Genomic DNA, 12,274 nt, shown 5'->3' on the forward strand with positions numbered 1-12,274 from the left:
TACGCTGACAACCAATGTAAGGGGGCACCCTACACTCATCCCCAATGTAACTGGGACATTTACACTGACCCGAACACAACAGGAGTATTTTCATCAACCACTAATGTAATTGAGACATTTACACGGACTAGCCATACAACGGGTGTATTTACAGTAACCTCCCCATCTCTCTACTAATCTCTGCATTCCTATCTCCCTCTCAGTACAACTCTGCCCCTTTAACTCATCTGCTAACCTCTGTCCCCCAAACCCATACTCTTCTCACCTCTGCAGTCTAACCCTTTCTTCCTATTTAACTCTGCACCTCTGTACACCACCTCTGCACCTCAAGTCCCCCTCATTGATTACCTCTACATGCCCCCTATGCTCACCTGTATGCTGTTTACATCCTCTAGGTGGGCAGCATGCAGAGAATGGGACGTGATTTGCATATGAATAGCGGCAGATAACATCATTTATATAACAATTCCCGCACGATTTACATGTGAATGCCGATGTTAATTAACCACTTAAGCCCCGGACCTTATTGCTGGTCAAAGACCAGAGCACTTTTTGCGATTCGCCACTGCGTCGCTTTAACTGACAATTGCGCGGTTGTGCGACGTGGCTCCCAAACAAAATTGGCGTAATTTTTTCCCCACAAATAGAGCTTTCTTTTGGTGGTATTTGATCACCCCTGCGGTTTTTAGTTTTTGCGCAAAAAAATAGAGCGAAAATTTTGAAAATTTTTTTTTTTTTTACCCATAATAAATATCCCCCAAAAAATATATATATAAAAAACTATTTATTTTTTTTCCTCCGTTTAGGCCGATACGTATTCTTCTACATATTTTTCGTTAAAAAAAATGCAATAAGCGTTTTGTTTGCCCAAAAGTTATAGAGTTTACAATATAGGGGGTAGTTTTATGGCATTTTTATTTTATTTTTTTTACTAGTAATGGCGGCGATCAGCAATTTTTTTTTTTTTTTTTTTTTTTTTTTTTTTTTTTTTTTTTTTTTGGTACTGCGACATTATGGCGGACACTTCGGAGACTTTTGACACATTGGGACCATTGGCATTTTTATAGTGATCAGTGCTATAAAAATGCATTGATTACTATAAAAATGCCACTAGCAGGGAAGGGGTTAACACTAAGGGGCGGGGAAGGGGTGAAGTATGTTTCCTGGGTGTGTTCTAACTGTAGGGGGGGTTGACTCACTAGGGGAAATGTCTGATCGCTGTTCATACATTTCTCCCCTGACGGCTCCCGATTTCCGCTCTAACAAGCGATCGCGGGTGCCCGGCGGTGATCGCGACCGCCGGGCACGCACGCGGGAGTCAGGAGCGCCCGCTTCCCCCTATCGTTCATCACCCAATCATGCAGCAATTTTCATGCACGACAATGACCCCTGTCACACAGCAAAATGGGGTAAAGCGACTCCTTGAAGCTGAAAACATTGAAATAAAGTGGCCAGCCCAGAGTCCTGATCTAAACCTCTGGAAAAACCTAGATACCTAGATAGAAAACCTTTGGAAAATTCTTAGCAACAAAGCTATTGCCAGGAAACCGACAACTTGCCGAACTGTGGAAGAGACTGGAACAAAATCACACTAGAGACTCTTGATGTCCTGTGGCCGCAGATGTGCGGAAGTCATTCAAAACAAGGGCCTGTACACTTCCTAAGAGTCGGTTCACACTAGGGCGACGCGACTTCCAGCACGACTTTCAGAAGCGACTCCGACACGACTTGAAGTCATCTCCAGGACAGGAGACTTTCCAGTGGCCAATAAAACAACAATCAGCTCTGGGAGAGGGAGAGGGAGGGAGGGGGGCAGGAGAGGTTTGCCTGAGAAATGTATGTTATCTTCCTGGAAAGTCGCTTCAGTTAAAGACGGTGATCCGACTTCTGAGGCGACTTCCATTGAAATCAATGGGTACAAATCGCCTACAAGTCGGATTAAAGTAGTACAGGAACTTCTTCGGAGCGACTTAAGTTGTGTGTATTAACATCGCTCCCATTCACTTACATTGCTTTTCTGGACAGCGCGACTTGGGACGACTTCAAGTCGGATCCCAAGTCGCCCCAGTGTGAACCGGCTCTAATTGTTGTAACCTTCAGACATTTTAGTTGTAATCTTTCTCTGTGCTACAGTCATTGCTGTTCTCTAATTTTGATCATTGTGTTTTCTACAAAATGTTTTTTAGTTAAAGTGCCTTGGTTAGTTTAATAAACACTGTTTTATTAGAGCCGGTTCACACTGGGGCGACCTGTCAGGCGACTCAGCCACCTGACAAGTCGCTCCGACTTAGAAAAAGGTTCCTGTACGACTTTGGGGGCGATTCGGGGCGACTTGCATTGACTTCAATACAGAAGTCATTTTGCAAGTTGCCTCTCAAGACGCCTTGAGATCGCTTTGCCAAATCGCCCCCAAAGTCGTGCCGCCTGTGTGTGTGAACCGGCTCGAAGCATGGTATAGCAACAACAAAAATTCCATCAAATGTTGACCAATGAAGATTACATTATTTTTGAAAAAAATCAAGTGTTCATAAATCGTTCTCTAATTTGGACCTTGTGTGTGTGTGTGTGTGTGTGTGTGTGTTATATATATATATATATATATATATATATATATATATATATATATATATATTTATTTATTTATTTATTTATTTATTTATTTATCCATGCACACTATTTTAGTGTAGAAGTGTTTGTTTTTTTTTTGTTTTTTGCATAGTGCTCCTTTTAGACTTGGTTCACACTGATTTCATGCGAATTGATGAAAATTCAGTGTGATTTGTATTTGACAGATGCGCATTTCATGCAATTTTTGAGGCGACTGGAGATTAAACTTGTACCATAGCTGCACTAAACTCCCACAGAGCAGTTTTTTTAACTGGATCACAATCGCACTGCATCAATGTGAACGGCCTTCATAGAAAACCCTGTATTTTCAGATGACCTGTGAATCTATGCCTTTCGGATTGCATCAGATTCGCATCGGTGTGAATGGGCCTTAGACTGATATGCTTTTATATTTATGGTGGTGTTTTTTTATTTTGCCAAACTTTTTTTTTTTTTTTCTTTGCAGGTGCTGCAAAATTATTTGTGCTGATGGTGAAGCCAAAAATTTCAGACCAAGGGATAGGGATGATATGGCTAAAAGAGTGATTGAACCAATGGCATCTGAGGGCCTGAGAACCATATGTTTGGCTTATAGAGAATTTCCTGCTGAGGAACATGAGCCTGACTGGGAAAATGAAAATGATATCCTTGCTGGTCTCACCTGTATTGCTGTTGTAGGCATTGAAGACCCAGTAAGAGCAGAGGTTAGTGTAATCTAAAAAAAATGATTAATGGATAGCTTCTGATTTTAGATGTGATTGACAATGAAATAAAGGTGTTGAAAATAATTTTATTTGCACTTTGGAATATAGATTTGAGCACAATCTCAAATTTTCAGGTCTGTAAGTCACTGCAGAATAAAAAAAATCCCTGGGCGTTACAGCTTGACTCCAGCCAAAACTAGATTTAGGATTAGAGTTTTCATCAGATTTGGGGGAGAGTACCCAACACCTCTTGTCGGGATATAAATTAATGAAAAATCTCTCAGCGAGAACATAAACAGCTTTTATGCAGAAAGAGGAAGGCTTAGAACTGTTGACTTTATTAATGAAATCTGACAATTTACCTTTTTGCACACTAGAGCAGAAATATTTTGGCTGGAGTAAGACTTGGTCTGAAAGTACTCTATAAACATAAATTATATAGCAGTCCAAACTGGATAAAATATTAAATTTCTTAATTTTAAATGATGCATCTGTGGGTTGTAAAGATTTGTGTTTTTTCACCTTAATATATCCTATGCATCAAGGTGAAACACCTGGCAATCACCAGCCCCCCATTTTTTTACGTACCCCCGGCGTCCTTCTCTGGTGTTGATTGGATGGATTGGCTGCGGCTGCTGTCAATCAAAGCCAATGGCGTCGGGGCATACACTCGGCCTCTATGGACCCCGAGTGTATGACTCGGGAGCGCGCCCATGAGGTAACACCCTTGGAAGAGCTCTTCTCCAAGGGGGTTATCTAATGCCTGGAGGAGCCTGCCAAGGGCAAAAACGAGCTGCACAGTCGAGGTAAGCAATGACATGTTTGTTTAAAAAAAATAAAAAAGGAACCTTTTTAGTATCCCTTTAATTAAAAATTATGCTGTTGAACGTTGCTTGTAAATTTGCCTCTTGTCCAATTTGAAGTTTGCAGTTAATTGATGAATCCAGGTGCTTGACTAGAATTTACAGAAATATTTTAATGGTATGCCACCCAAAGCTACGAAGAGCTATGCTTGGGCTTATGTGATGATACTTTAGGTGCTTGACGGTTTATGCTTGTTTATATCATGTACTTCAGTAAAGTTTTATCTTCTGTATCCAAGGTGCCAGATGCAATAAGAAAATGTCAACGAGCTGGTATTACAGTCCGAATGGTAACAGGGGACAACATTAACACCGCTCGTGCTATTGCCACAAAATGTGGAATTCTTCACCCTGGGGAGGACTTCCTTTGTATAGAAGGCAAAGAATTCAATAGAAGAATACGAAATGAAAAAGGAGAAGTAAATGGCATTTCTTTCCTCATTTTCTTTCTGCTGTTTTGTACAATCTTCTAATACTGTTTTAATTTGGCAGATTGAACAAGAACGAATAGATAAACTTTGGCCTAAGCTTCGTGTTCTTGCTAGATCATCTCCAACTGATAAGCATACATTAGTAAAAGGTAAGAATGTATTTGTGCTGCTTGTTCTCATGCAGAATTATAAAAATCTATTCCTAGAACTGGTGATTGAATTGATATTTCATAGATCACGTGAGAAAGTTGCAAGGTATCCTGTTCTTATCTGATCTCTTATTTGGCTTTTCCAAAAATGTCAAGTTTTTATTTTTTATTTTTAAGTGGAACTACTGAAGTTTATCCCACCTTCAGATCGCTGCTCTTTACAGTAAAAATCCTACTTGTGTTCATGCATGATAGTATAGCTTTCACTGTCCTTACTAAGGAAAAAAAAAAAAATGAGGTAGTGCAACAGTTATAGCGTCTACAAAATAGGGTATAGTTTTATAAAAAATTATTATAAAGACCTTTTTTTTTTTTTTTTTTTTTTTTTACACTAGTAATGGCGGCTATCAGCGTTTTATTTTTTATTTTTTATTATATATATATATATATATATATATATATATATATATATATATATATATATATATATATATATATATATATATATCACACCGTTTTGGGACCTTTGTCATTTTTACAGTGATCAGTGCTATACAAATGCACTGATTACTGTAAAAATTACACTGGCAGTGAAGGGGTTAAGTGTGTCCTATGAAATGAAACTGTTGGGGGCGTGGCTACGAGTGACATGTCACTGATCGCTTCTCCCGATGAGAGGGAGCATTTAATCAGTGATATGTCACTAGGAAGAACTGGGAGATGTGTTTACACTGACATCGCCCCATTCTTCAGCTCTGTGACCCGATCACGGGCACGGAGCTTGTGACAGGGTCGTGAGCACGTGTCTCCCCCCCTGCAAATTAAAAGGGACTTATCTGTATGCCCATTTGCCCAGCCTTGCCATTCTGTCTACGTATAAGTTTGTGCGGCGGTCCTTGAGCGGTTAAGCACAGTGAAAATAAACGTGTGATTACGTGCAACTGCCTCCTGTTTAAGGTAAGATTTGCAGACCACCTAGAAATAAAAGATAGTCCATATGCTCGAATAGTTTCCTATGTGTTTGATTTTGTGTTTAGGTGCACACTTTGTGGCTATTTAGGCTGGAATCTGCCTATTACTGTTGTACTTGGCAGAGCAGCTGGGCTCTTAAGGTTCTGGGATTTTACGCAAGATTACCAGTGGTTGGCACTTTTGGGTTCCTTGGTTTTAATCCCAGCCAGGACACAATCTGCCGACGGTCAGCTTTATTGTAGTAACGGATGCGGCTCAGCAGTCAGTGTTATTACAAGCAGCGGGAGGGGTGCCCCTTGTGGCTCACCTGGACTCTCCCGTCCCACTGGGATCCCCAAGCCGCCACATCCGCCGGATGGCCGAAGACCCGAATAATTGAAAATTCTTTGTTTGGGTATCCGATCTAGTAACCCGTAAGCGTGATATCACTTCCGGATTACTGGCATCTTAAAGGCACCAGTCTGGAAAAAAAAAATCCGTATTGAAAAACGGCAATCTTGAATTTTTTAAATACTTTCAAGTGCAGAGGAGGAAATTAAAGACCCCCCCCCCCCCCGATCCCTTCATAAAGAGTACCTGTCACTGCCCATTACTGTCACTAGGGATGTTTACATTCCTTGTGACAGCAATAACAGTGATAACAAAAAATGTAAAAGGACAGTGTAAAAAAAGTAAATGTACAGAATATCGGCACAAAACATTAGCCTAAAAGGTGCACGAAATATAGGTATTGGCACCAAAACAAGATATCAGTCGACTCCGACATTATAAAGACATGCTGATTTGGTTAATACATTCCCGACCAGCCGCCGTAGTTATACTGCAGCAGGTTGGCACTGATGCGCGAGCTGTCATAGCTGTATGTCTGCTCTTTAAGATGCTATAGCAGGCGCACCCAAACCTCCAGCCCCCCCCCCACCCCCGCAATGTGTCCCCCAGAGCTGATGCACGGCGGGCGCGATGACCCCGGGCACCCGTGATCAATCGAATCGGGATCTGTGTGTGTAAACGCACAAATCCCTGTTCTGTCAGGTGAAAGTAGACAGATTGTGTGTTCTTACCAAGTAGGAACGATGATCTCTCTCCTCCTCTAGTCGGCCACATTCCCCCCACAGTTGGAACATGCATAGAAACGCATTTAACCCCATTAATCACTCCCCAGGTGTTAACCCATTCCCTGACAGTGACATTTTATACAGTAATCAGTGGCTATTTATAGCACTGATCGCTGTATAAATGTCAATAGTCCCAAAAAAGTGTCAAGTGTCCAATTTGGCCGCTGCAATGTTTGTCCTGATAAAAATTGCAGATCGTCGCCATTACTATTAAAAAAAAAAAAATGTAAATGCCCTAAATCCATCCCTCTATTTTGTAGACGCTATAACTTTTGTGCAAACCAATCAATATACGCTTATTGTGATTTTTTTTTTTTTTTTTTTAAATATGTAGAATACAGATCGGCCTAAACTGATGAAGAAACTTGTTTGTTTTGGGGATATTTATTCTAGCAGTACAAAATATTGTGTGTTTTATTTTTTATTTTTTATTGTTTGTGGTTCTTTTTTTGCGCAAAAAAAAAAATCAGAGGTGCTCAAATCCACCAAAAGCCTGTGTACATTGTGGCAGCCAGCTTGGCTGGGTCGCAGGGAATTGGTAGAGCACCTACTACATTCTAATTCTGTGTGGAATGGTTCGATTGTTACATGTATGGCCACCTTTCTATATTCTAGCTCTTCATATGGCATCTGCCTGCTCACCAAACCACAAACCTGTTTTTGGGATGTTTTGGCCACTTTGTTAAATAGTTTCTACTGTTGGAGTTCTTATGTAAAATAGCTATTTTTTTTCACTTCAGGTATTATTGACAGCACAATCTGTGAACAGAGACAAGTGGTAGCAGTAACTGGTGATGGGACCAATGATGGACCTGCCTTGAAGAAAGCAGATGTTGGGTTTGCTATGGTAAGACCAGTTTGTCCATAAAGGGGTAGCATGCTGTGTATATGAGTGAAGTTTTTAAGCAGTTAAGTTGATGGCTGTGTATTAATTCTGAGATTACAAAACCCAAGATCTCAAGATTTTAGAAGCACTAGGTAATGTTTACCTTGATCATACAGTATGGCTCAGACTAAGCATTCATAGACCCTGGGTTACAGATTGGTACCTTTCAGGTGTTTAGATGCTAGAAAGCTTTAGAGGACATGCCCTCTAAGTACAACAACCCCTATAACCCGGGAGTCCTCGTTTTTTGCAATTGCCCTAAGGTGATGGACCTATTTTTCCCTTGCAGAGAAATTGCTCTTAGCAATTTTTTAAAGTTAACTTTGAATTCTGTATGGCTCTAGAATTATTGCTCTTACTCGGACGTTCAAGACAATACCTTGCATATATGGCAAGTGATGTTTAAATATACATTTCTGCCCCACGCTACACATTTTCTGTGGGGTTGTGTACAGGGAAGATGTGTTTTAAAAAAATATATATATATTTATTTTAGGGCTGTGGAAATTAAAGATTAATTCCCCGATTTAATCGTAAATTTTTTATGATCGATCAGAATTCTTTTGATCGGTACTAGTGGTGCAACGAATCGTAAATGATCCGTGATCCGCATATGGTGTCCCGTTCGGAACTCCACTGCTGCCTCGGCCATAGGAAAGGCAGCGCCTTCGGCCTAGCTCCTGGAGCGTCGACCATCTTGGTCCACCCGGCAGCGGCCTAGATGAGCCTAGAGCGGCGCGCGGACGACATCACCCGCCCTCAACTGCTTGTGTTTGGCCGGCTTCTCTGGTAAGGCTAAACAAGCACTAATCTTCCTATACAGTGGGGGAGATGTCTGTGGATATTACAGTGAGGACTATATATGGTGGTGATCCGAAAAATGAATTGAAATTGGTCGATTAAAAAAAAAATTGATCGAACACGAAAATTGTAATTAGTAACAGTGTGTATATATGTGTATATATATATGTGTGTGTGTATATATAGAGATAGGAGACCCTATGTGATGGCATGGGCAGGTGACTTGTCCTCTTTATGGAGATACTGGTGGATAGGCAGATGTGTAGAATGCCCTGAACCACCTCTTGTCTCAGAGTTATTGTACCAGGACAGTCTCAAAAGATTCTACACAAATCTGTTCATGGTACCAAGGCTCAACTGCGGTATTTGTACTATCCTGGACTTAACAATCCCTCTGCAAACTCTTTCAAATCTGAAAAATCAGTAAGTGGCTCTTTGAGATGAGGGAAACACATCTGCAACATCCAAGATGCCTATCTACACATCCTGATCCTGTATATACATCCCAAGCAAATGTTTGTCTGCCAAAAACTTCTTTCTCTAAGAGCTCCAAGAGAAATCCTGCACTGAGATTGCCATGATGGTTCTGAATCTAATGGTTGCCTCCTTTTTAGGCAGTACCTTTTTACCCAATTCCACTCAAGAACACTCCAACTAAACATTCTGTCAGAATGGAAAACGGTCCATTTCCCTGGACTCACTCCTATTCAGCCAGGGTGGATTTGATTTAAATCAAGTCGATCAAAATCACTAGTAAAAAATGCTTGATTTAAATCCTAGTTTTTAAAGCGGAGGTCCCACGAAAAATATTAAAAGCCAGCAGCTACAAATACTTTTAATAAATGAACACTTGCCTGTCTAGGGTACCCGCGATGTCTGCAGCCGAAGCCGAGCCATCGCTCCTTCTCTCAGGTGCCATCCTTGGTGAGGGAATCGGGAAGTGAAGCGTTGCGGCTTCATTGCCTGGTTCCCTACTGCGCGGCGTGTCCTCACTGGTCCCCGCTGTCTCCTGGGACCTGTGTGTTTCCCAGAAGACCGTGGGGGGTGGCACGAAGGGGCGTGAGTCTATTCTGTGAGTATATACAGATTACACGGGTATCTGCACTCCCCTCCCCCTGAAAGGTGCCAAGTGTGACACCGAAGGGGGGAGGGTTTCCGAAAAGTGGAGGTTCACTTTTTGTGTGGACCTCCACTTTAAAGAACTGTCATTTTTCCTGCAGCTCCTCCTCCTCACCCACTGTTGACTTACCAACAGTTCCATTCACTTTAATGGGACAGCTGGTGATGCGGCAATAACACAAGGTGAAGGGCATGGCAGCAGGCCCGCTAACAGGCGCTGCCATGATGGATCTTAAATGACAGGTGCTCTTTAACCAACTCGCGCCCACGGTATAGCCGAATGACTGCTACAGCGCAGGCCTCAATTGCTGGGAGGTCATCATATGACATTCTCCTGTGCATGAGCTGCCTGTGCGCTCTGTGATCACGGAGTCAGACTCCTGGCTGTCAGCTAATGACAGCTGATCATGTGACGGAAGATCAGTAATGGGGGGGGGGGGGGGCTGATCACTTCGGTCCCCCACACAGAGCCACGGCTGCCTCATCTGTGCCCACAGTGCTGCCTATCAGAATCACCTACCAGTGCCACCTTTCAGTGCAGCCTCATCAACACACATCAATAAAGGAGAAAAATTACCCGTTTTAAATTTTAGAACAAATGTATTTTGTTTTTTTCAAACCTAGCAGTGATTTAAATACCACCAAAAGAAAGCTCTGTGAAAAAAAATTATGAAAATGTAATTTGGGTACAGAATTGCATGACCGTGCAATTGTCATTCAAAGTGTGAGAGAGCTGAAAATTGGTCTGGGCAGGGAGGGGGTTTAGTTGCCCAGTAAGCAAGTGGTTAAATGTAAGGACTTATTCTTGCTGGTAGTTAGAATATTTTAATATTTGCAAACAGTTTCCGATTTAGAATATTAACCACTTCCATACAGGGCACTTATACACCTTCCCGCCCAGACCAATTTTTAGCTTTCAGCGCTGTTGCACTTTGCGTGACAATTGCGCGGTCATGCTACTGTACCCCAACTAAATTTTAATCATTTTGTTCCCACAAATAGAGCTTTCTTTTGGTGGTATTTGATCACCTTTGGGATTTTTTTTTCTGCAAAAAAAAAAAAAAAAATTTTGTTATAAAATGTAAATAAGTACGTTTTCTCCTTCACTGATGGGCACTGATGGTACTGCACTGACAGGGTGGCACTGATGTGGTGGCATTGATGGGCACTAATATGTGGCACTGATGGGCACTAATATGTGGCACTGATGGGGCAGCACGGATAGGCGGCACTGATGGGGCAGCACGGATAGGCGGCACTGATGGGGCAGCACGGATAGGCGGCACTGATGGGGCAGCACGGATAGGCGGCACTGATGGGGCAGCACGGATAGGCGGCACTGATGGGGCAGCACGGATAGGCGGCACTGATGGGGCAGCACGGATAGGCGGCACTGATGGGGCAGCACGGATAGGCGGCACTGATGGGGCAGCACGGATAGGCGGCACTGATGGGGCAGCACGGATAGGCGGCACTGATGGGGCAGCACGGATAGGCGGCACTGATGGGGCAGCACGGATAGGCGGCACTGATGGGGCAGCACGGATAGGCGGCACTGATGGGGCAGCACGGATAGGCGGCACTGATGGGGCAGCACGGATAGGCGGCACTGATGGGGCAGCACGGATAGGCGGCACTGATGGGCCCTATCATATGTGTTGTACTAATGGATGCCAATCAGTGCCAAACGCCTGCCAATCAGTGATGCCCATTGTGGGCACTGATTGGCATCCATTTTTTGTGTCCTTGTCATCCCTGGTGGTCTAGGGTGGCATACCTGTTTTTTTTTTTTTTTTTGCATCCCTGGTAGTCCAGTGGGCATCCTCGAGGGGGATGTGCTGATCGATCAGCACAAACCCCCCACTGTCAGAGGAGCAGCCGATTGGCTCTCCTCTACTCGCGTCTGACAGACCCGAGTGAGGAAAAGCCGATTACCGGCTTTTCCTGTTTACATTGTGATCAGCCGTGATTGGACATGGCTGATCACGTGGTAAAGCGTCTCCGTGAGAGACTCTTTACCTTGATCGGTGTTGCGGGGTGTCAGACTGACACCCTGCAACAACGATCACCGCAACGGCTCAATATCCTGAGGACGTCATAAGACGTCCACTCAGGATATTGAAACCACTTTGCCGACGTCAATATGTCATTGGCGGGCGGCAAGTGGTTAATCTGTCAGGTTAGTAAAACGGTGATATCGGAACCGATTCAATCATACAGTTTGTAGTGTACGTAGATTTGCAAAACAATGGGATAAAGGTATATTCCTGAACTTTGTTTTATTTCATCGCTACTGTGAAATTGTGTAAATGCATCAATGCAGTGAATGTTATCTCAGCTGGCAGAGCTTGGATTCACTGAATGAATTTGCCCAAATTTTTTAATATTGCAGAATATACAGCCTTGTGCTACATAACCAAGCTCCATTTCATGCTGAATAAACTCAATTACTGATGCATCTTAAATAGAAAACTATCTTTTTAGATGGATGTTTACTCCAGAAGCATTTTATTTAAAAATGTGTTAATCAAAAGAAATTCTATTTATTTATTTTGATTTTTATTCACCCTGTATTCTGCCGAACAAGGTTTTCCTTCCTTACTATTTGAAAAAAACAGGATACTAAA

General features: G+C 42.5%; 1 protein-coding gene across 4 annotated transcripts in view; it reads left to right on the forward strand.

Annotated features, from left to right (window-relative positions):
• The window catches only part of ATP2B1 (ATPase plasma membrane Ca2+ transporting 1), a 236,509-nt gene that overhangs the window by 174,553 nt on the left and 49,682 nt on the right, over positions 1 to 12,274 (forward strand). For all 4 annotated transcript variants that reach the window (XM_040344148.1, XM_040344149.1, XM_040344150.1 and 1 more), the window contains 4 exons: positions 3,074 to 3,311; positions 4,414 to 4,593; positions 4,667 to 4,754; positions 7,582 to 7,688. In XM_040344148.1, the coding sequence (XP_040200082.1) occupies positions 3,074 to 3,311; positions 4,414 to 4,593; positions 4,667 to 4,754; positions 7,582 to 7,688 (613 nt within the window). The remainder of the gene's footprint in view (positions 1 to 3,073; positions 3,312 to 4,413; positions 4,594 to 4,666; positions 4,755 to 7,581; positions 7,689 to 12,274) is intronic.

Source organism: Rana temporaria, chromosome 3, assembly GCF_905171775.1.
Source record: "Rana temporaria chromosome 3, aRanTem1.1, whole genome shotgun sequence".
Lineage (NCBI taxonomy): Eukaryota > Metazoa > Chordata > Amphibia > Anura > Ranidae > Rana > Rana temporaria.